This window comes from Panthera pardus, unplaced genomic scaffold, assembly GCF_024362965.1.
Source record: "Panthera pardus isolate Hobbes unplaced genomic scaffold, ASM2436296v1 HiC_scaffold_17, whole genome shotgun sequence".
NCBI lineage: Eukaryota > Metazoa > Chordata > Mammalia > Carnivora > Felidae > Panthera > Panthera pardus.
Window position 1 is genome coordinate 39,215,465 of NW_026526732.1, and position 20,980 is coordinate 39,236,444.

At 36.1% G+C, this 20,980-nt stretch overlaps 1 protein-coding gene across 2 annotated transcripts in view; it reads right to left on the reverse strand.

The window, feature by feature from the left end:
- Positions 1 to 2,992: 2,992 nt before the first annotated feature.
- The window catches only part of RNF217 (ring finger protein 217), a 130,608-nt gene continuing 112,620 nt past the window's right edge, over positions 2,993 to 20,980 (reverse strand). For both annotated transcript variants that reach the window (XM_019418248.2, XM_019418247.2), the window contains 3 exons: positions 19,602 to 19,803; positions 14,485 to 14,556; positions 2,993 to 12,636 (listed from right to left, as the gene is read on the reverse strand). In XM_019418248.2, coding sequence (XP_019273793.2) covers positions 12,563 to 12,636; positions 14,485 to 14,556; positions 19,602 to 19,803 — 348 coding nt within the window. In that variant the 3' untranslated portion in view covers positions 2,993 to 12,562. The remainder of the gene's footprint in view (positions 12,637 to 14,484; positions 14,557 to 19,601; positions 19,804 to 20,980) is intronic.

Sequence of the window (20,980 nt, forward strand, 5' to 3'; positions counted from 1 at the left end):
TGAAGGAGGATTTTAACTGCTGTAGTTTGATTTTATTACCTGTTACTGTTCACATAATATGTCACTATGTTAGAGATCTGATTCCCCATATTCAAGGAAGGGAACTTGGCTATTGAGAGGCTGAACCCCTGGTCCAAGGCCATAGCACCCACAAACAGGGAACAGAATCCAGGCCTCTTTACACTACAAAGACCATCGTATTTATGTGATTTGAGTCTCTTGGCTAGAAATGCAAGTCAAGAACAAAATCCCTAGTTGTGATAGTAGTATTAAGGAAAAATATCTTCTCGTTTACAACGGTTTTTATTTCTGCAAAGAAACAGCTGTAGATCAATAAATTATACATCTTTTAGATATTTTTCACTATTATTAATTGGTTATACAAACATGCATATTGTAAAAGGAGACAGAAGCATTTGAGCCCAGCTTGAGGAAATAAATGTGCCACTGAAGTGATTTTCCAATGAGATGAGGTCTCCTGTGTTGCTATTTAACTATTTAGACTCATTTAAATTAGTTAGGATCGTCTTCACAAATAGAAGGGTACAACACATGTGGACACAGGCTCTGAAAGCTTAGGTGACTATCCAGTTTTAATGTAAAACGTTGCTGCCATTGTACTGCAACAAGCAATCACACATTTTCTAGAAGAAAAACAGCGCTTGTGTCAAATATGTTATTCATCTTAGAGAAGAATTCCCCTGCATCCTAGAACCAGGTTTTTCTGGGGAAGAGACTGGAGTGGGCTTTCCCAATGGAAGCCTGGGGTACTCCGTAGATTGTGCTGTGAACTAGCTTAGGTCCTATCTTCAGGTTGACCAGAAACTTTCAGGTTTCCAGAGAATTCCATATAGGAAAGAGGGGAAAGTGTTCTGGCATTCCTTCAAAAATATTTGTTGAGCCATTGCTCTTTCTGTATCAGAGAGTATACTAGTTACTGAGGTACCACACACCAGGCATTTTAATCCCACAACAATCCTGCCAGGTAAGCATATTCTAATTTTACAGATAAGGAATTTGAGGTGCAAAGAGGTTAACTAACTTGTCTTAGTTCCCAGAGCTAAAAAGCAGAGGCTAAATTTGTAACTTGTCTGTCTGGGTCCAATATCCATCTATGTTCTTTCTACCACCTACAGTGGTGGTCAAGGAAGTGACACGATGTCATCATGTTGTGCTAATTTTATTTCATGTTGGAATAGGGCCCATATGATTTCATTTTACCTCGATTACCTCATTAAAGGCCCTATCTCCTAATATCAACTCATTCTGAGGCTCTGGGGGTTAGGACTTCAACATGTGAATTCTGGGGGGGCACAATTTGGCCCATGAAAAAGTCATACTACACAAGGGTAGGCTGTAAATCCAATGACTGATGTGAAGTGAAGATACCTCAGGTAAAGAAATGTTGAAGATTGCTGGCGACCACCAGACACTAGGGAGAGGCCTCCAGAAGGAACCAACCCTGCTGATGCTTTAGTTTTGAACTTCGGTCTCCAGAAATGTGAGAGAATATATTCCTGTTGTTTTTTATCTTAAATCTTTATTATTTATTTATTTATTTTTAATTTTTTAAATTTTTATTTATTTATTTATTTATTTATTTATTTATTTGAGAGACAGAGAGAGCACAAGTGGGGAAGGGGCAGAGAGAGAGGAAGACAGAGAATCCCAACCAGGCTCCACACTGTCAGCACAGAGCCCAATGTGGGGTTCAAACTCACGAAACTGTGAGACGATGACCTGAGCCAAAACCAAGAGTTGGATGCTTAAGCGACTGAGCCACCCAGGCGCCCCTACATTTCTGTTGTTTTAAGCCATCCAGCTTGTGGTGTTTTGTTATGGCAGCCCTGGGAAAGCAACACAAATGCCTTGCTCAGTAGTGATTTGCAGAGAATGCTCAGCAGAGGAGGCTTTGGTGATGTGGCCCATGCGGTATAGCCTGGATGGTATTCTGTAGGAGAAGTTGCTGAGCCTGAGGACCACGGAGAAGGGGGAGTTTGGTAGATCAGGGGAAGCTAGGGGACTATCCTGTGTGAAGGCAGAGAGGCCTGGCATGGCCATTCTGAGTTGGAGAAATGCTGGAACTGAGTGATTTGAACAAACTTTAAAACAGGTTGCATAGATCTAAATTTAATTGCTGAAAGAGACCTTAGAGATTGGCATGCACTCCTTATTTAGCCTGAAGTCTGGGAAGATATGTGGCTAACCTAATATCACAAACCAAATTAGTCAGAGAATTCGGGATAGGAATCCATTGTTGAAACCTTTGCCTTGGGGCACCTGGGTGGCTCAGTCGGTTAGGTGTCTGACTTTGGCTCAGGTCATGATCTCGCGGTCCGTGAGTTCGGGCCCCGCGTCGGGCTCTGTGCTGACAGCTCAGAGCCTGGAGCCTGTTTCAGGTTCTGTGTCTCCCTCTCTCTCTGACCCTCCCCCATTCATGCTCTGTCTCTCTCTGTCTCAAAAGTAAATAAACGTTAAAAAAAAAAAAAATTAAAAAAAAAAAAAAAAGAAACCTTTGCCTGGCACTTCCTCTACTAGACCAGTGTTAGAGCCTTGCCTTCTCCTAAATGCATGTGCAGTATATTTTTATACCACAGCAGGGGACTCAATACATATTTACTAAAAAAATAATTAGCTGAATAAATAATACTGAATGGATTTTCAATGAATGAATAAGTCAGAGAGAAAGTAACTGGCATTATACTGTGTGCTTGCAGATACACGTCTCATGCAGAATGCTCAGACTGACCTTTGGTTTTCTGTGAGCTTTCCTCAAAACATGCCATAGCAACACGACACAGTCCGCTTTCCAAAAAGCATACCCATGAGTTTCTGTTCATTCCTGTTTTTCTAGTCTTAGAATCTACTGCAGAAATGACTTCAGCACATCTTTCTAAATTTACTTATGTTCATGTAATTTGGCCACTGTCAAATTTTACCTTTTAATTTCTTTAAATTCCAAATGTACTGAAAAAAAAAAAAGACAAGAGTCTTCTCTTTTGAAAACTTTTATTAGGCATTACTAGATGATGTTGCATGATGTATTGCACACATCGTGCGAGTAAACAGCACTCCACAGGAATCCATACAACCGCTCGTATAGTGACAATAAAAATAGTTGATTCCCAACACAGTTTTCATCCAAGTAGAGTAAGTGTCATTATATCCTTCCATGAGATCTCCTCTCATAATTAAGATTACCCTTCCATTCTAATACAACCAACCAAAACCAATGAAAAAGAAAGCCAAACCACCACAAAAGGCCATAGGGACATTACCAAAAGTCCAAAGTCAGACTCCAGAATATCACAAGGTATCTGTCTTCTGAAAGATTTGCCCCTACACTTTGTGTGACCTGCCACTTGGGTTGTTTTTACTGCCAGCAGCAAGTGAGACTGAATTTGCAACAAGGGGCCATACACTGACACGTATCTACTGAAAATTCTTGAGGTAATAGATTTTTAAATTTTACTGCTTAAAAAAAAATCTGTTAGTTTCTATGTCCTGTCCAGCAGGACATATCTGTTGGCAGGAAGATTCTTTTCTTCTTTTTTTTCTTTGTCAAATATGTACACGTATTTTCATATACAACCTGTGTCTGTCTTTTCTAAGCACGATTTATTTTAATTATTTGTCATACATTCATCAGGAAAAGCTGAATTATATACTATGGTACATAAAGAATACAACAAAACGAGATTTTTGTATAAAGCTAACACAAAGGCAAAGACCAGGAAGAGCAAAATAACATTACACAAAATATCTTGATATCGATAAAGCCCACTGTGAATGAATAATTACATGTAAATAGCAAACATGCGCAGAAGTAGATTACAAATAACACATTGTCAAAGACAGGTTGTAGGAAACTGATCAAATTCCTGAAGTTCCATATATTTACTTTTACTTTCAATGCTTTTTGTTAAGTAATTTTGTCCTAATTGGAGCTCTAAAGATTGACGGTCATTCCGACTTTCGTTTTAAATTTTAATAACCAGCATTCTTTTTTGCAGCTTAAAAGTACATTTCAATAATAATGGCTTCAACTTATGACATTCAATATCCTTTTTTTCTACCTTAGCTTAAAAATACACACTGAATTTAAGAAAAATACATTGGCTAACCTGCTGTTCTAGAGATAATACAGTGGGTTAAGCAAATGCAGCCTATATACACCACTAAAGATACACTGTGTCATCAGCACTTTAAATACAGGGACCAAGGAACACTCACAAAAAATATATGGCTCTTTAGGTAAGAAATAAAGTCAAGTGAAAAAAATAAGGCACTAATAACATATATAAATGTTATATACTCTCATCACACAAAGCACCATATGGAAGGTTAAAGAAGTACACATTAGTGCTATTGGAAAACGGGAATAAACCCAGTTTTCCTCGCTTTTATTAACCAATTCCTTCCTTTCTTTTCAGTAATTAATGTATAAACACTAAAATGGTAGGGGAAATTATATATTGTACTAGAAGCACAATTCATGGAACCAACAGCATGAGACAATCATTTGGAAATAAATTGATTACTCGAGCAATGTAAGAAATTAAGGTCTTTGAATACTTATTTCCCAACATTTTCATCTCAACAGAGTTTTTTTTCCTTTCCAATTTTCTTTCAGGGATTTCTATATAATATTAATATTGTCTATTTTCTCATTTTATTTCTACTGCTTCTTTTTCAAAATATATTCAAAATAGTTACCTCCACATAGTTTTATGAATACCAAAGTTAATAGTATGACTAATGAAATGTAAAAAAAGTTAAAAAATAAAATCACATAAATATTTTCCAATACCATTGAAAATATCTTCTTAGCTAGGCTCATTTTAAACTTGAGAAATATTATAATTTATGTTCCTTGGAGATTGGCTACAAATTTTACAGAAAAAAGATATACAGTATAATGAAATGATGGACAAGATAAAGTACAAACAAATGAGAGTCATTCATTTTAAAATTAAGAAATTTCTTCTCCTTTGCTATTGTTCATGAGAATGTAATTAAAATGGGATATATTCTGATAATTCATATAGGACATGACAATTATTCCTTAGAACTGCAATTTCTGAATATATAGTAACAACAGATTAAACATTAAAATTATTTCTTTTTGGCATTTTACACTTTTTGAAAAAAGAGGTGAATAATTTAATTGTCCCATAGTTTGTCAATAAGCATACATCTTTAAATATGTGTTTCATGAATGTATCTTATGCCCAATTTTAAAGTAGAAACAAAACAACTAACTGTTGTGGCTTCTTAATAATGTGTTAACATAACAACATTTTAATGCCACCATTTTTGTGTTCCTTCTATACAAAATTATTTCTGTGATCTCTCAGAATTTACTACTTATTAATAGTTGCTTTCATAAGCAACAAGATTGTCAATTAATTTTTACATTAAAAATCTGTAATAGGTTGTTCTTATCAAGGTAAATGGAAATGTGTATATATAAACCAATTACTGTTCTAGGTGTCATAAGAAATATAAGGTTGGTCTCTTCTTTTCAATACCATATACAGAATTTTCATTACAATGAAAATGATCATATAACAAAACTAAGCTATTGGCATATGGAACTGGAAGCTAAAGGGCCTTAGAAAAAGGGTGTATAGTCAGCTGATAAAAACTCATGACACTTTATCTAGAATTTTCTTTACAAAGCATGCTAATTTTCTATAAACTAAAAGTATTCAAATATATTATGTAAAATGTTTAGATAGTATTTACCTGAAAGAAGCAGTAAAAGTATATTTGTAAAGAGAGGAAGTAACATTTCAATGAAAAATACTATTTTTAAGAATCTGACTGGATTATTGAAACTATTTCACCACCTGGGGCATGAGGTGAACACCTAACAACTTTGCAGGGAACAGATGACCAACAGCACAGTTTGTCAGCTATAAGGAAAAATCTGAAATGACATTCTTTCAGCCATTTCTTGGGCCCTTTAACACCCAAGTTTGACTCTCCCTTGGACTTTTTCATCATATACTAGACCTATGCTAAATATATCTTGAGTGTTACTTATACCTAAATCATATCACTGAAAATGTTGAGCGTTTGCAAATGACAAATGGCTTCTCTAGAAGAAGGCTAGTATGAGTTACATTCAATGTTATCTATTTTATAGGATCGAAATGTCTAATAATGTTCACAGAGTATGAATCCATCATCAGATCTTATATACAAATGCTACACTACATAAATCCAGCCCCAAGTCCAAGCTGTAGGACTTTTTGTCGACACGGACCGCAAACCAGACATCTGGCCATTTGGGGTCAGGTTGGATGAATAACCACACATGCTTTCTGTCCAGCTAATATGCAAACACAACATTGACTTTACAATATTCATGAAGCAATTTCTGAAGCTTGGCTTTAGAGTATTATTAGGCTCTCTGATCCAACTGACATCTTCTTGTTCATTTTATTTCTTGTCAGAGAGGCTGGGCAGGGTTTCTCCAACTCCTATCAAGAAGAGGGTCAGTGTTCCAGGTTCTCTTCATACATTTCAATTTACAAAGTAAGCCAAGGTAAATTATGTTCACTACCAGAGCCAAATTATGGAGTCCTTTCAATATCTGAATTTCATTTCATTAGTCAAAAGAGTTAATGATGAGACAGAATTTATCTCACGGCTAGCAAAGATGGGTAGGGGACAGAAGAGGGAAAAGGCAACATAACGAGGAAATCTAAAGAAAACAGAAACTTGATGTCGAAAGACATGAGCATCACTTCAAAACCAGGGAAGAATATCATTTAATATTAATGATAAGACAGAGTGACAAAAAGGTGGGATAAACTTGAAAAACAAAAGTATTTTCTATGCCAATAAGTTTGTATAATGTAAGTGATGCAGAGTTAAATATAACTAATGAAGTTTCTTTTCTAGCTAAAAGAAAGTGGCCAAAAAAAAAAAAAAAAAAAAAAAGAGGCAGTGGCAATACTTTGTGTATTTTTTTTTTTGCCTTTTAAGTCATATTGTTATTCTCAAAACAGTCATTGTTTTAGCAAAAAAAAAAAATATATATATATATAGTTCATGATACACATAATTACAAGCTTCTAAAATTGGCACTATATATGGGATCTATAACATATGTGATACATGAAGGCTTCAGCTAATGCTCCAAACAACAATTATAAGTCTCACACTATGTGACTCTCTGCTTCTTGGATTTGGATAAAGTCAGCTAAAGTACTACTCTCAGAACAGTGATATACAGTACAAGTCCCACATCACAGCTGGCTCTGAAATGAGTATTAGCCCTGCAAAACCAGAGTTACGAAGGAGATCCACTGCATTTCTTCTTTTAAAGATCTGTATCATTGGTTTGCATTGAAAAGATAGCACTTCACAATCCTGAATACTTCCCAATTTTTGGAACTCTGATTTTGTTCAGATCATATATTTATGCTTCTCTAAAGTTATTTCAGTTTTATTACATAATTATAGGTGTACATATTAAAAACGGGGTTTTGCAACTTATTTTCCACAGGAGGAAGAAAAGATCGTACTTAAGGTATAAGAATTTAAAAAAATGCTCGAGCTGACTATTGGGGATAGTTTTGATTTACTATGTTCTGGTCAGTGGAATTTCTCTTATAGATTTCATGAAAAATGAAAATGCAGTTAAAATGTGGCAGAAACTAACTTAATATTTTAAACAAATATTCCAGCTAGGTTAGTAGGTAACACTTACTAATTACTTGCTATATTTGAGCTCCTGGTGTCAGTTTTTAGAACTACTGTAATTTCAGAAACTCAGTTAAATTTTTTTACAGGTATGTTTTTTACTTGTTTAAAAATTTCAGCTCTGATTTCCACCCCCAAATTTAAAGAGGTGACATACATTTACTGACGCTGTTATTCTACTGTCTCCATCAAAATATATGCAACCCTTTCTTTAATTCTGTCGAATTACTTAAATGGCACACGTATTTTAAAGTGCATTATTGAATTTTAAGGCTATGTTTATAATAGACATTAACACAAAACAATAAGGCTGACCACAAGAAAAAATACTTTCAGTGGTTGGGATAGATTTCAGCTACAAATATGAAGAGATAAGCATGCAATCCAATGTGAAGACTCACATTAAGGCATATTTGCAGCTTGCTAATACAATTAAAAAACAAAATGGCAGTTGGCATGATGTGTAAAAAAATTTTGTACTTAATGAAGCATACCAATTAATCTTATTTAGTCTACTAGCTCTTTCTAGAATTATAAATTTAACAGGCAGCACAAAGTCTACTATTAAAAACAACTGCAATGTTTAACAAGGGAGAAGCTGGATCAATGTCTTGGCAGATGCACTTTAATTAGACAAAGATCAGGAAGGAATGCTGATACCAGAGCGAGCTTTGCAGCCCTCCTGTTTCTCCTCCTCCTTTGCAGTGAAGGCGTGGAGAAAAATGAGGTTGGAGAGAGTCACGGGAGACTGAACGAGATTACAGTGGTCTGATGGTATTTTAGGGGCGCCAGGAGCCATTTGGGTGTTGGATTGAATGATAAAGGCTCAGGTGTGGTCTTGGGACTCAAAAGATTGGGCGGCACAGGATAGGCACCACTGATTCCTGATCCCACAGCAGAGAAAGCACAATGAAAGGTAACAGGTTGTGATCTGATTATCTTTGATTGTTTTTGTCTGTTCTACTTTTAGGATAAATAGCACCTATCAGAAAATCAAGGTGGTGGCCACAGGCTGTTGCTTGTACCAAAAGGTCTGACTCCTCTCCTTTTTAGCTCCACATACAAAAGGTTTTAGGAGACTTCTGGGATTCATTGTAAAATGGATGTTTCATGTTGTTCCAAATTTATAAGCATTCTAACAATCTACAAACCTTACAGATAGTTAAATTTATTTTTTATGGATAATTGTGGTCATTCATAATTGCCAACACGCTGCTTCCTATTTTTCACAATGGCATAATTAAGTTCCTTTGTGGTGCAACATGCATGAACATGGATAGTGTTTTAACAAAATGTGACAAAGATGAAGAGTTTAGCTATTTCCTTTAAAAATCTTAAATTTTAAAACCAGGCAATCCAAATATCAATGTAGCTTTCTCACATTATTTTACAGACATCTTGTTGCAGTTTTTATTGGAATAAGATGAATTTTCCTTTATAAGTTTTGGCCACATATTTATTTGGTTAATCAAGCATGGAGGAATTATCCTGCAAAAAGATGCTTTTCTTTAAAACTTATGCACTCCTACATAATCTTTCTTTTTCTTCAAGAAAAAGATCTCAAATATAGTATCTCTATGATCTCATTCACCAAAAACACGTTAAAATTTTATTACAAATATCTTATAAAAAACAAATTTTAAAAATCATGGAAATGTGTACATTAAGTGATAAAAATATATGTAAAAGATCTTCACTGATGCTTTGTAATAGAGAAGTAAAAACAATCTCGATGTCCATTTAATAGGGACTAATTAAGGATAGTCCCACAATGTAATATGTAGTAATTTACAAAAGAATGAGGTAAATCTATTTAAACACTTATGGAAAGGTGTCTACCAATATACAATAAAATGAAAAATAATCACAGAACATTAAGAATACTGTTCTATTTATATAAAACTAATATACAAGGACATCTACAAACACACTAGAATATTTGCAGAAAGTTTCTGGAAGGATACATATCAAAACATTAACAGTGGTCACCCCTAGAAAATAAGGGATGGGGTAGAGCAGGTGAATTTGCATTTTATAATTCTATATGGTTTGATTCTTTTAAAGGAGTATATATTACATTTACAATAAAAAATGACAAGCTTTGGATAGAAAGATATTTATTTTATGTGTACGCTTCTTTTTCTAAAGTAGCTTTCCAAATTTATCCCCAAAGTTACTACTATTGTTTTACTTTCAATGTTGGCACTAACATATAAATAATCTTTTTGCTTTCTTCTCTCTTTTTAAGATCTTGATGATACTTAGTAAAAAAAAAATCACAAATTATTACGTTAAGTCACTATCAGGGAAAGACCTAATATATACCAACTGTGAAAGAGAAAACTACATACATTAATTTTTAAAAAAATCTATGCAATAGAAAAATGAAAATCCTGTGCAACACTGTGTACAGTATCTCAAGCATTGATGAAAGAGCTTTCACTGATAACAGACACTGCTTTGTAATTGGAAAATCGGAACATTTCTAAATAAGATAAAGATACCTCCAAAAGATAAGTTATTCAAAGGAAGGAATAAAAATCCCTGAGTAGGCCAAAGACAAGAGACACAATAACCTAAGAAAATAGATTATCTAAGACCAAAGAGTATATTATTTAGCCAGTTGGTATATATGTATGTGGCAACTGTATTTATATGCAGCTATGGAAATATTATATATGTATGTATATTTAAATGTATATATACATACACATATCATACATAAACATATTATCCACTAGATTTAAAATTCATCACATTCACGTATTGTCAAACTAACAACTAAGTCCAGAAAAAAATGAATTTACAAAAATTAAGCACTTTTATGACAGAATTACATCGATGTAGGCTAGAAATTTTCATTCTCTTGTTTTAAGACTAGAGCACATAGAATAGGCACTCAAAAATATCCATTGGATGGATGGATGAATGGAAAGGTGAATTTGTGAAACTAAAGCATCACTTTTTCTTGCACCATGTTATGCTTTAGAAATACACCATTGTAGAATCACAAATGGCACACCTTCTTCTAACTGAATAGAGACTAGTCCAGAAGCTTCAGTGTAGCTATTCTGAGTGTTCTTCAGAAGGAATGGAAGCATGCTAGCTCATTATTCATGCAAGTAAACTTCACTATCATGGACTTTTTAGGCCCAATAAAAATGATAAATGTTCTTATATTTGTTAGAGCCCAACAAGACCAACTATCCATGTTAATGCATGTTTTATCACAGAATTTATTACAATTCAGGTAAGGCTTCTGACAAATGCTACATCTATGCAGATATCTAATTTTAAGGATCTGGAGACAAGGGGAAACTTCAGGCTTCTTAGGGATCTTTACTTCCATTCTGCTAATGAACTTTCATGATAAAAACAAAGGAATAACATTGTTTAGCTATGTGTCTTTTTCTTATTTTTAAAGACTTCTCAGCTTGGTAAAACTTGCTGAAAATATTTCCTTCATTTTTTTTTTGTTTCCTTCTCCAAAAGTTGTTTCTATTTTAGATAAACCCATCCATAATCACAAAAATTTGTGTTTTCAAATTACCCTATCCATAAGAAGACATCAGCACATTAGTATGCACTTGAGCAGTAAACATAAGAAAAACCCTTCAAAACTAGTACTTTTTTTTTTAATGAAAATCTTGGGGACAAACAAAAAAGAGAGAGAGAGAAAGAGAAAAGAGGTAAGAGGGTGGGGTTTCCAATACTATCAGAACTTGACCTAAAGCAGAATTATCTGTCATTACCAGTTGATTAAAAAACTAGCAGAATAACAATTTGTTTAAAGGCTTAAGCAGTTCTCACTACAGCAAACTTGTTATTTAAATTAACTAATCCCCTCTGAAGGATTTGTTCATTTAATAAAACATCTATGCCAAAATATAAGAAATCTGAAGAGACTAAACATTCTGGTCTTGAGAATTTCCTAAAAGCAGCCTATCAGTTTTGTCAGTTAATAAAGTTTGATGATCCTTGAGGTGACATTGCACAAATTTCTGGCGTGTGTGCATGTGTGTGAGACAAAGAGAGCAAGGAATAGAAAGGGTCAACATCAAAGTAGCCTGTTGTCTACATTGACTTTAATTCAGTACATTACCAAAATATGCCCACAAAGGAACGATTATCTTTAAGTATGTCTATGAAAATGTGGAAAAATAGTGTAGAGGCATGGAACTTGACAAGTACAAGGTAACTGAACCTAGTTTTAATACAGATACTTACTATACACACACATTCACACCCCTGCACATATACACTTCAGCAACCCATGATTCTTCTCATTAATTTCGTTTCATTTGTTCCCTTTTGGGCATTGAGATTTTTAACAATTATAGCATCGGAAGGATGAAGGAATTACATTGCTTGGGCCACAGATAAAAACAGGTACATATGGCCGGCCTTTATCTTCTGAAAAGTGGCCTTGCTTATTGGTACAGGTGGGATGACTTCCGCTATTCACACCAAGTCTCAGAAGAGGGCCTGGAAGGGGGGTTAGGTACAAAGACAGTCCAAACAGTGCTCGGGAGAGGCATGCTCAGATAATTCTGAGGATAACTGGCTCTTAATTAAAATATTTTCTACCAAGAACCAGTAAGAATGTCAGAGTTATGTTACAGATATTTATAGTCTATGAAAGTGACCATTTTTTAACAGCAGCAAACTGTATAAGGAAAGGACAGGATACCATGTAGGGAGCGCACCGGAGCTAGAGGCATTGTGGCCTGCAGAGAACCACAGGGAGACTGGACGCAGTGTTTTTCAAGACGTGACTCTCAGACGGTGTGCCATTCTGTGTGGCTCCTACCCAGACCGGCTTAGTTACAGGAAATCATTCTGCATTTTACCAGTGCATTCCTGTCCGTGATCGTTTTCTCTGTTTTTTACAAAGGCAATAGATAGGAAATACAAATAAACCTAAGGATTAAAAAACAAAAAAGATTAAAGCTAGTTAGGAGGAAAGGTATTAGGTGTATATATTTGAAATTTTTCCACTTTCAATTTTTCATTTTGCAGTCATTTACAAAAAATTATTATTTAGCAATGCATGCAGATGAAAGAGGGGAGACACCTATGCAATAAAATGTAGTTACTTTTATAAGATTTCATTCTTTATTATTTTTGTACAGTTTTCTCTCCCTTTTAACAACCTCTGTGACACCAGTTTGAATATGGAATCATGTTTTCTATCAAAATATTCAATCTCAGGTTTGTCTTCCAGTCATATCATTTGCACTCTGATATCACACTTCAGTTTCAGGCAGGATAACGTATTACTTAAGAACATGGACTGTAGAGCCAAATGCCAGGTTTGATTCCCAGTTCACCACATAGGAGCTCCTAGTAAGCCTGACTTTCTTAACTATAAAATGCAAATAATAACATCTAATTATTTTTATCTAGTTCATAAAGTCCTTCATAAATCATAAGAGCTTAACTGTCAGTTACTTTAAAATTCTACGTGTCCTGTACATGTAAATTACTTGCTAAATAGAACTTTACATATGAAAATTAATTTTACTTAGAAAAGAAATCCCATCTACTATGTTATCAAAGCCATCTTTATTTACAGTGTCTAATTTAGTTTTAATTTTTTTTTAAGGCTTATTCATTTTTCAGAGACAGAGAGAGATAGAGTGTGGGGAGGGTTTGGTGGACAGAGGGAGAGAGAGAGAGACACAGAATCTGAAGCAGGATCCAGGCTCTGAGCTGTCAGCACAGAGCCGGATGCAAGGCTCGAACTCATAGACCATGAGATCATGACCTTGGCCGAAGTCGTATGCTTAACTGACTGAGCCACCCAGGCGCCCCTATGGTGTCTAATTTAAAATTCTCTAGAGGCGCCTGGGTGGCTCAGTCAGTTAAGGGTCCGACTTCAGATCAGGTCATGATCTCATGGTCTGTGAGTCTGAGTTGCACATCGGGCTCTGTGCTGACAGCTCGGAGCCTGCTTCAGAATCTGTGTCTCCCTCTCTCTCTGCCCCTCCCCCACTCCCCCCCCCCCCTTTTAAACATAAATATATATTTTTTTAATTCCCTAAAGCAATTGTTCTCAAAATGTGGTCTCTGGACTGGCAGCATCAGCATCACTGGGAACTTCTGAGAACCAGAAACCCATGGGCCCTGCCCCCATATTGAATCAGAAACTCAGTACAGAAACCAGCAACCTGTGTTTTAACTAGCCCTCGAGGTTATTCTAAAGCATGCTAGACTCTGAGAACCACTACTTTAAAACACGTATTTCCATATATTTGTATGAATAAGACTATATAAATCACTCATATATTTTCTATTTGTCAGTGCTGAAGTATACTTTGGGTATATGTTTCTATACACACTTAAGGTATCTTTTTTACCCAGTGTACCCTTTGGTTTGTACTAGAGCAAACCAAACACACAAGGCTATACCAGAACCTTTTCCCTTAATACTTCAACCTAAACTCAGAATCAGAAAATCTTCATTCTCATCCACTGGACTCTTTCATAAAAAACTAGTTGTATTAACTTTGGTATTAAAAGGGAATTAAAACTGTTTTATAAGCTACATGAATCAAAGTCTTTATAGACTGAAAAAGTGTCACACAAATGCATCCTATATGAAACACACCCCTCTGAATCTATAAATCATATGCTGATTGCCTGTCTAACGCAAGCATGGAACAGGTATGTCTACTTAGTAACTGACTCCTATTATTACATCTACAGTCCTTTTCTCTCTATAGCACTCAGAAAATTCTTATCTCAAATATGTTAAGTGTTTCTTACCGATTACAACTGCTATGGCCCCTAGTGCTAATCCCAAGACCAGGATTAGAGGTGCAACGAATAATTTTCCAGCTGGAAAACAAAAGGCAAAACCATTTAGAGTCTTAAAACTAATTTATCAAACAATTTCAGCAATGCTTTTTAATACCACTGTGTATGTGGTTTTTTAAGAAGTCTCATTATAACTAAAGCAATATTTCTCTAAGTAAATGTATCAGGTGTAGAACAAATATACTTATGTAAATTCAGTAACTTCACAGAAGTCCTGGGTGCATTAGTCAAACATCTCATAAGTCATTTAAACTTTATTACCAAAAAAAAAAAAAAAATTCCAAAGTTACTGGCTCACTTTATACTACCAGAGCCATTCATCTTTATGCTTCCCCTTTAGATCTCTTTCATTTTCATCTTTCAAGATTCTGAAAGATCAACAAAGGAGTGACACATTCTGAGTTGGCAGGAGAAAACCTAATTAGCTCACAAAATGGAGAGGTAGTAGGTGCTACAGAGGGCTTACATCCAAGCCCACATCTGAAAACGTGATTTGCTTACCTCCCGGGTCCAAAGAAAACTAATAATATGAACACCTAACAGACTGAACCGCAATTGGGATGTTTAAATGTCGTTGGGAGATAATTACCAATAAGCATACAATATATTGAAGGTTATTCAAATGAATCCTTTTAATAAATTCAGAGAACAACCTGATGGTTACCAGAGGGGAGGGGGGAGGTAGGATGGGCAAAATGGGTGAAGAGGAGAGGGCAATATAGGCTTCCTGTTACGGGATGAATTAAGTCACCGAAAGAAAAGGTACAGCATAGGAAATACAGTCAATGGCACTGGAATAGTATATGCTATCAGATGGCAGCTACATTGGACATAAGCACAGCATAAGGTACAGAGAAGTTGATTCACTATGGTGCACATTTGAAACTAATGTAACATTGTATGTCAACTATAGTAAAAAATAAATTAAAGAAGTAAATTGGAAGGTCTACACTGGTTTCATGGAGAAAACAAAATGCAACGTGAGAAAATAAAGGAAGCACTTACAAGAAGGCTAAACCTGGTCAGGTTGCCAAATGATGGCGTCAACCAGCACTTTTTTTCTAAATAAACATCTAAGCAGTGATTCTAATACGTGCCAGCTTCATGTAAATCGGGCACAGAGTTCACAGTCGGAATTCCACTAACTTTGAAAGCACTAGCACACAAAAAAGAGGCTAGTGGTTCATGTCTTGTCATCATACAGTAACCTTGATCTTAAGCAGTACAGCCGCACGATGCAAACATGGCAAGAGATGAGGAAGGAATGGAGGGGGTTTTACCACTTAAGAATAAGCCAGCAACACTACTCTACAAGTTAAGGACAGTAATTTGGAATAACCAATTACATAAATAAATAGAAACATAATGCAGTCATTTGTTGGAAGTTTGTCAGAAAAAGTATTAACTTTTTTATGCGTAAAGAATGGCCCTTGGAGCCATGACCAGACAAACAGAAAATACAGTCTTTAATATATAATTTAAAAAGATAACCATTTGACACAATGTTTAGCCATGTGTTTTACTTCTATTTTTCACCAATCACAGAATCCAATTAAGCAATTGGCCCCACTCTTTCCTTCTCTCTCTGTCTATCCCTCACTTGTGCTGTCTCTCCCAAAATAAATAAAATAAACTTAAAAAAACTAAAAAAAACATTCTCAATAGCTGAAATAATATTCTATTATATCCATATATCATACCCTATTTAAATGTGTGTGTACTTAGGGGCACCGTGATGGCTCAGTCGGTTAAGCATCAGACTCTTGATTTCAGCTCAGGTCATGATCTCAGTGTCCTGAGATCAAGCACCATGTCAGGCTCCACACTGAGTGTGAAGCTGATTTAGGATTCTCTCTCCCTCTCCCTCTCCCTCTCCCTCTCCCCTCCATCCCCACACCCCTTGTGTGCTCTCTCTCTCTCTCTCAAAAAAATTGTGTACTTAATTTTTGTTCCCTTTTTTAAATTTTAAAATATGCCTGCAAATAAACCACTGTCAGCCTAGATTTACCACATTTTAAAATGCCCTTCACATTTCTTTGTAAAAGAATTGCACAGAATTTCTAGTTCATTCAGTAGAATATGGAAGTCCAACATTGAGGGGCACCTGGGTGGTTCAGTCAGTTAAGCATCTGACTCCTGATTTCGGCTCAGGTTATGATCTCGTGGTTCATGGGTTCGAGCTCTGAATTGGTCTCAGCACAACAGAATGGAGGCTGCTTGGGATTCTCTTTCTCTGTCCCTCCCCTGTGTGCTCACATGTGCTCTGTCTCTCTCTCTGGCAAAAATAAATAAGTAAACTTAAAAAAAAAAAAAGGCCAGCATTGAGTATTAACAACAAAAAAAAAACTTGCTAATCTATACTTCAAAAAATATTTTTAATTTACATTTCTCTGACTACTCATAGTATTGGATTTTTTTTTGAGAGAGAGAGAGACGGAGACAGAGAGAGCATGAGTGTGGGAGGGGCAGAGAGAGGGGGAGACACAGAACCTGAAGCAAGCTCCAGGCTGTGAGCTACCAGCACAGAGCCTAACACAGGGCTCGAACTCGTGAACTGCAAGATCATGACCTGAGCCAAAGTCAGATGCTTAACTGACTGAGCCATCCAGGTGCCCCACAGCATTGGCTATTTTTAAAATTGTTTATTGGCTACTTGCATTTTTTCAATTCTGGTTCCAGACTTCATCTTATAAAAAACAAACAAACAAACAAACAAAAAACTGGCTACTTATTTTTGGAGGAGGCTGTATTGCTTTTGTTCATATAAATTATTTGCCATCTAGAAATCAGTTAAAGACCTATATTTTGTTTACTATTATACACTTTATTTTTTAATTTTTTTTTTTTTTCAACTGAATTCTTTTTTTTTTTTTTTTAAATTTTTTTTTTTTTTTCAACGTTTATTTTTGGGACAGAGAGAGACAGAGCATGAACGGGGGAGGGACAGAGAGAGAGGGAGACACAGAATCGGAAACAGGCTCCAGGCTCCGAGCCATCAGCCCAGAGCCCGACGCAGGGCTCGAACTCACGGACCGTGAGATCGTGACCTGGCTGAAGTCGGACGCTTAACCGACTGCGCCACCCAGGCGCCCCTACTATTATACACTTTAATACTTGGGAATATTTGTGCGTAATGATAGGAGAATTAAGTATTTTTTCTCAGTCACTTTTATTTGCCACACTGTTCATTGAATAAGCTGCCTACTCCCACCAAGGAGATGTCCCCATGGCAAAGGCCACTAAAATCATCCTCAAATCTTGTTCTCCTTTATTCTTCAGGAGCAGAACTTCTGATCCATAGCTGGACACATGGTCATGTGGAATGCAAACCATGTTGCCCATCTTCCAGCTGTGAGGGAAGAGCAGGCCCTTTCTCTGCCTCTGTCCAAGGACATCTGGAGGCTGCAGTCCCAAACTGAGGAAGCAAACTGGATTACCTCCCACAAAGATAAAACATTGGAGGGGTCTGCTATACTCTGTCTTCTCTCTTATATGGCAGGGAGAAGCTAGGTTTGTGACTTATAGAGTAAGTCATTTTCCAGCCCTTTGTGCAGATGGGAGAGGTGTGGACCACCTCCTTTGGAGTTATGGTCCAACAGCACTTAGAGGCAGCTGTCCTGGCGGTGGGAAAACAGGTGTGGGAAGGAGAGCTTATCTGAAAGCCAGCTGCTCCCTACTTCGTCAGGTCTGTCCAGACATGCACGTATGCGCGCACACAGAGCAGAAAGTAGGCCAAAAAGAAAACCATTTACAGAAAGCTGACCATGAATTTTTTAAGTAAAAATGGAAAAGACTGTACAGAGAAGATATTTCTCTGATGATAATGTTCAATGGTTGTACATTTTCTAGGCTGTTAAGTAACTGAACGCTATTTTGTGACCTGAGAAGAGGGTGGGAGTGGCATCTGGGTAAATAACGAGAGGACCCATAGAGAATGCATCCAAAATATTATTGTACCATTAGGGCAGGAAATAATTTCCCTTATTTAAGAATGATTAAACCAAATAACAAAAAGGAAAACAAAATGATGGTCAAATAAAGATTAGAGTAAAAAAAAAGGAAGGAAACCTTATCACAAAATGTCACTTAAGTAGGAAAGAAAAGAACAAGTAATACAGAAAATACAAGGATTTTGTGGTTTTGGGTTGCTCTCTGTGTACACAGCTTTACAAATAGGTTATATCTCAAAACTTAATTTGCAATTTGGTATGCTCATGGAAATACTGTTATAAATAGTTAGATTCCCTAGCCAGCCCTCCAAAATATTGGAGTTTTGGGTAATGAAAACGCGAGGAAGAAGCCTCACAGTGGATATATTCCAGAGAAGTAGGGAGCTATTGGAAGAAGCAATATCAGGTCAGAAGAACATTGTATCACACAAGGTCTGTGGCATCAGGCCAGAGTGGGCATCTGTGTTTATGTCTGCATATTTGTGTATGAGATCATGTGTTGCTGAGGACAAAGAAGGGGTAAATCCAAAACAAAACAAAACAAAAAAACATTGCATTTGGATTTGTAAACTTGGGTTTGTATACAATGAGGGCATCTGATACTCATTTCATTAACTGTTAGCTATTAATACAACAGAAAATACATACAGTGACATCAACCAATAGATACAGTAAAACTCCAGTACAGGGTTCTGAAACATAGGATTTTTACAAATTGTATTACACATCTTCCATGAATGAATAGAGGATACATGTAAGACCCATTGCTAGGTATTGCCAGTAGGAAAATGAAGGTGACATTGTCCCTCTCATCAAATGGCTTACGATAAGGCTTCAGAAATTAAAAGACTAATGGCTTCACATTTCTGCAGTGTAATTAATAATTTGTTTTTCAAACAAAATCTGTTTGCTCATATAAATTGTGTCCTGCTAACAAATTTAAATTTCCATTCTAAACTCAAAAACAGAGAAAATATCTTCCTCCTGTTTTGGGGTGAAGTCCCCACCAGAATACCTGATAGGTGCTCAGAATTACCATGGCTACTATATCTCTGGGTTCTCTTATCACTGCTTCCTTCCCAGAAAGCATTCCTATAAATCATGCCGGACACTCACCACAGACCGACCCTCGCACTAATCTCCTTAGATGAGGTCTCTCTGGGAGGTAGCGATATTTGCATCCAAATATACTGAGGTTTGAAGTGTGGTCTCCAAAGAACCGGAGCTGGCGGTATCTTTCCCCACATCGGTAACAAAAATTAGTGTTACATTGTGAGCAGGTCATATGGTCACATCCTTCAGTTCTCTGGATGTGGATCTGTATCGGTGACAGAGGAAAAGACAAAGAAACGTTATTACAATTTTTTTAAAAGTAAAATCTGGCAAATGTTATTGAGTGACACAAGTTTCACCAAAACAAAAGCCTTACATAGAATTTGTGAGGCTGTCAGTTTACTTATAATGACACTCTCCAAGACTATTTGTATCAAATATTTTAACATGCATAAATCTCAACTAGATTTCAGGTACTCAAGCTGTTGGCTTATTTTGACCAACATATAAACACACACATCCCCCCAAAAACTTACTTATCTTTCTATACATACACCTAATTCAATGGTTAGGAGGCGATTTAAAATGCTGTGAAAGTGTATTTTATTTGTGCTGTGATCAGCAAGAATGAGGTGACTTGAGGAATAAGAAGAGATAAAGAATATTCCTTAAGAGAAAGGATTATGTAGAAATTATGCATAAATATCAAGGAACAGACTTTTTTTTTTAAGATGTCATTTTTAAGTAATCTCTATACCCAACACGGGGCTTCAACTCACAACCCTGAGATCGAGAGTCACATGCTCTATCAACTGAGCCAGCCAGGCACCCCAAGCCCCTTTCTTTGAGGAAGGAAATGATAGCAGCTGTAAGTGTATTCACAATACCCTTTCAGTTTCCAACTCTAATGTCATTTGCAAGTACCTTTACAGGACTGTTTATACAACACCATCTGTAAAACTAAGCATCTTCCTCTATTGTTGCAGTCAAGTTACATGTAAATACAGCTTAACCCATAATGTAACAGTGTAGAGTCACTGTCTGAAACACTGAGGCCATGTTACAATAAAGATATTATTTCTTGAGATATAATTGGATACTTGGCTCAGAATCCTTGTGGACACTGCATACAATTGGAGCCATCTTTCATTCAAGTATATGCACCCTTTGTTAGGTGAAAAACCATGAAAAAGAACTTAACATTATTTCATTAAAAAAAGAAAAAGATTTGGTTACACAGTCCAACTCTTATATGATTAAAACAGGATCACCAGAAAGTCTTCCCATTTCACTATCGAGTAGGCATTTACTACATCCAAGTTGCATACCACTTGTTCTCATTTATTTATATTATTTATATTTATATACAAGTTCTTTGCTTAGAAAATTTATTTAAAATGTCCCCAATACCATTCTGACTATTGTAAATTTCTACCCATGAC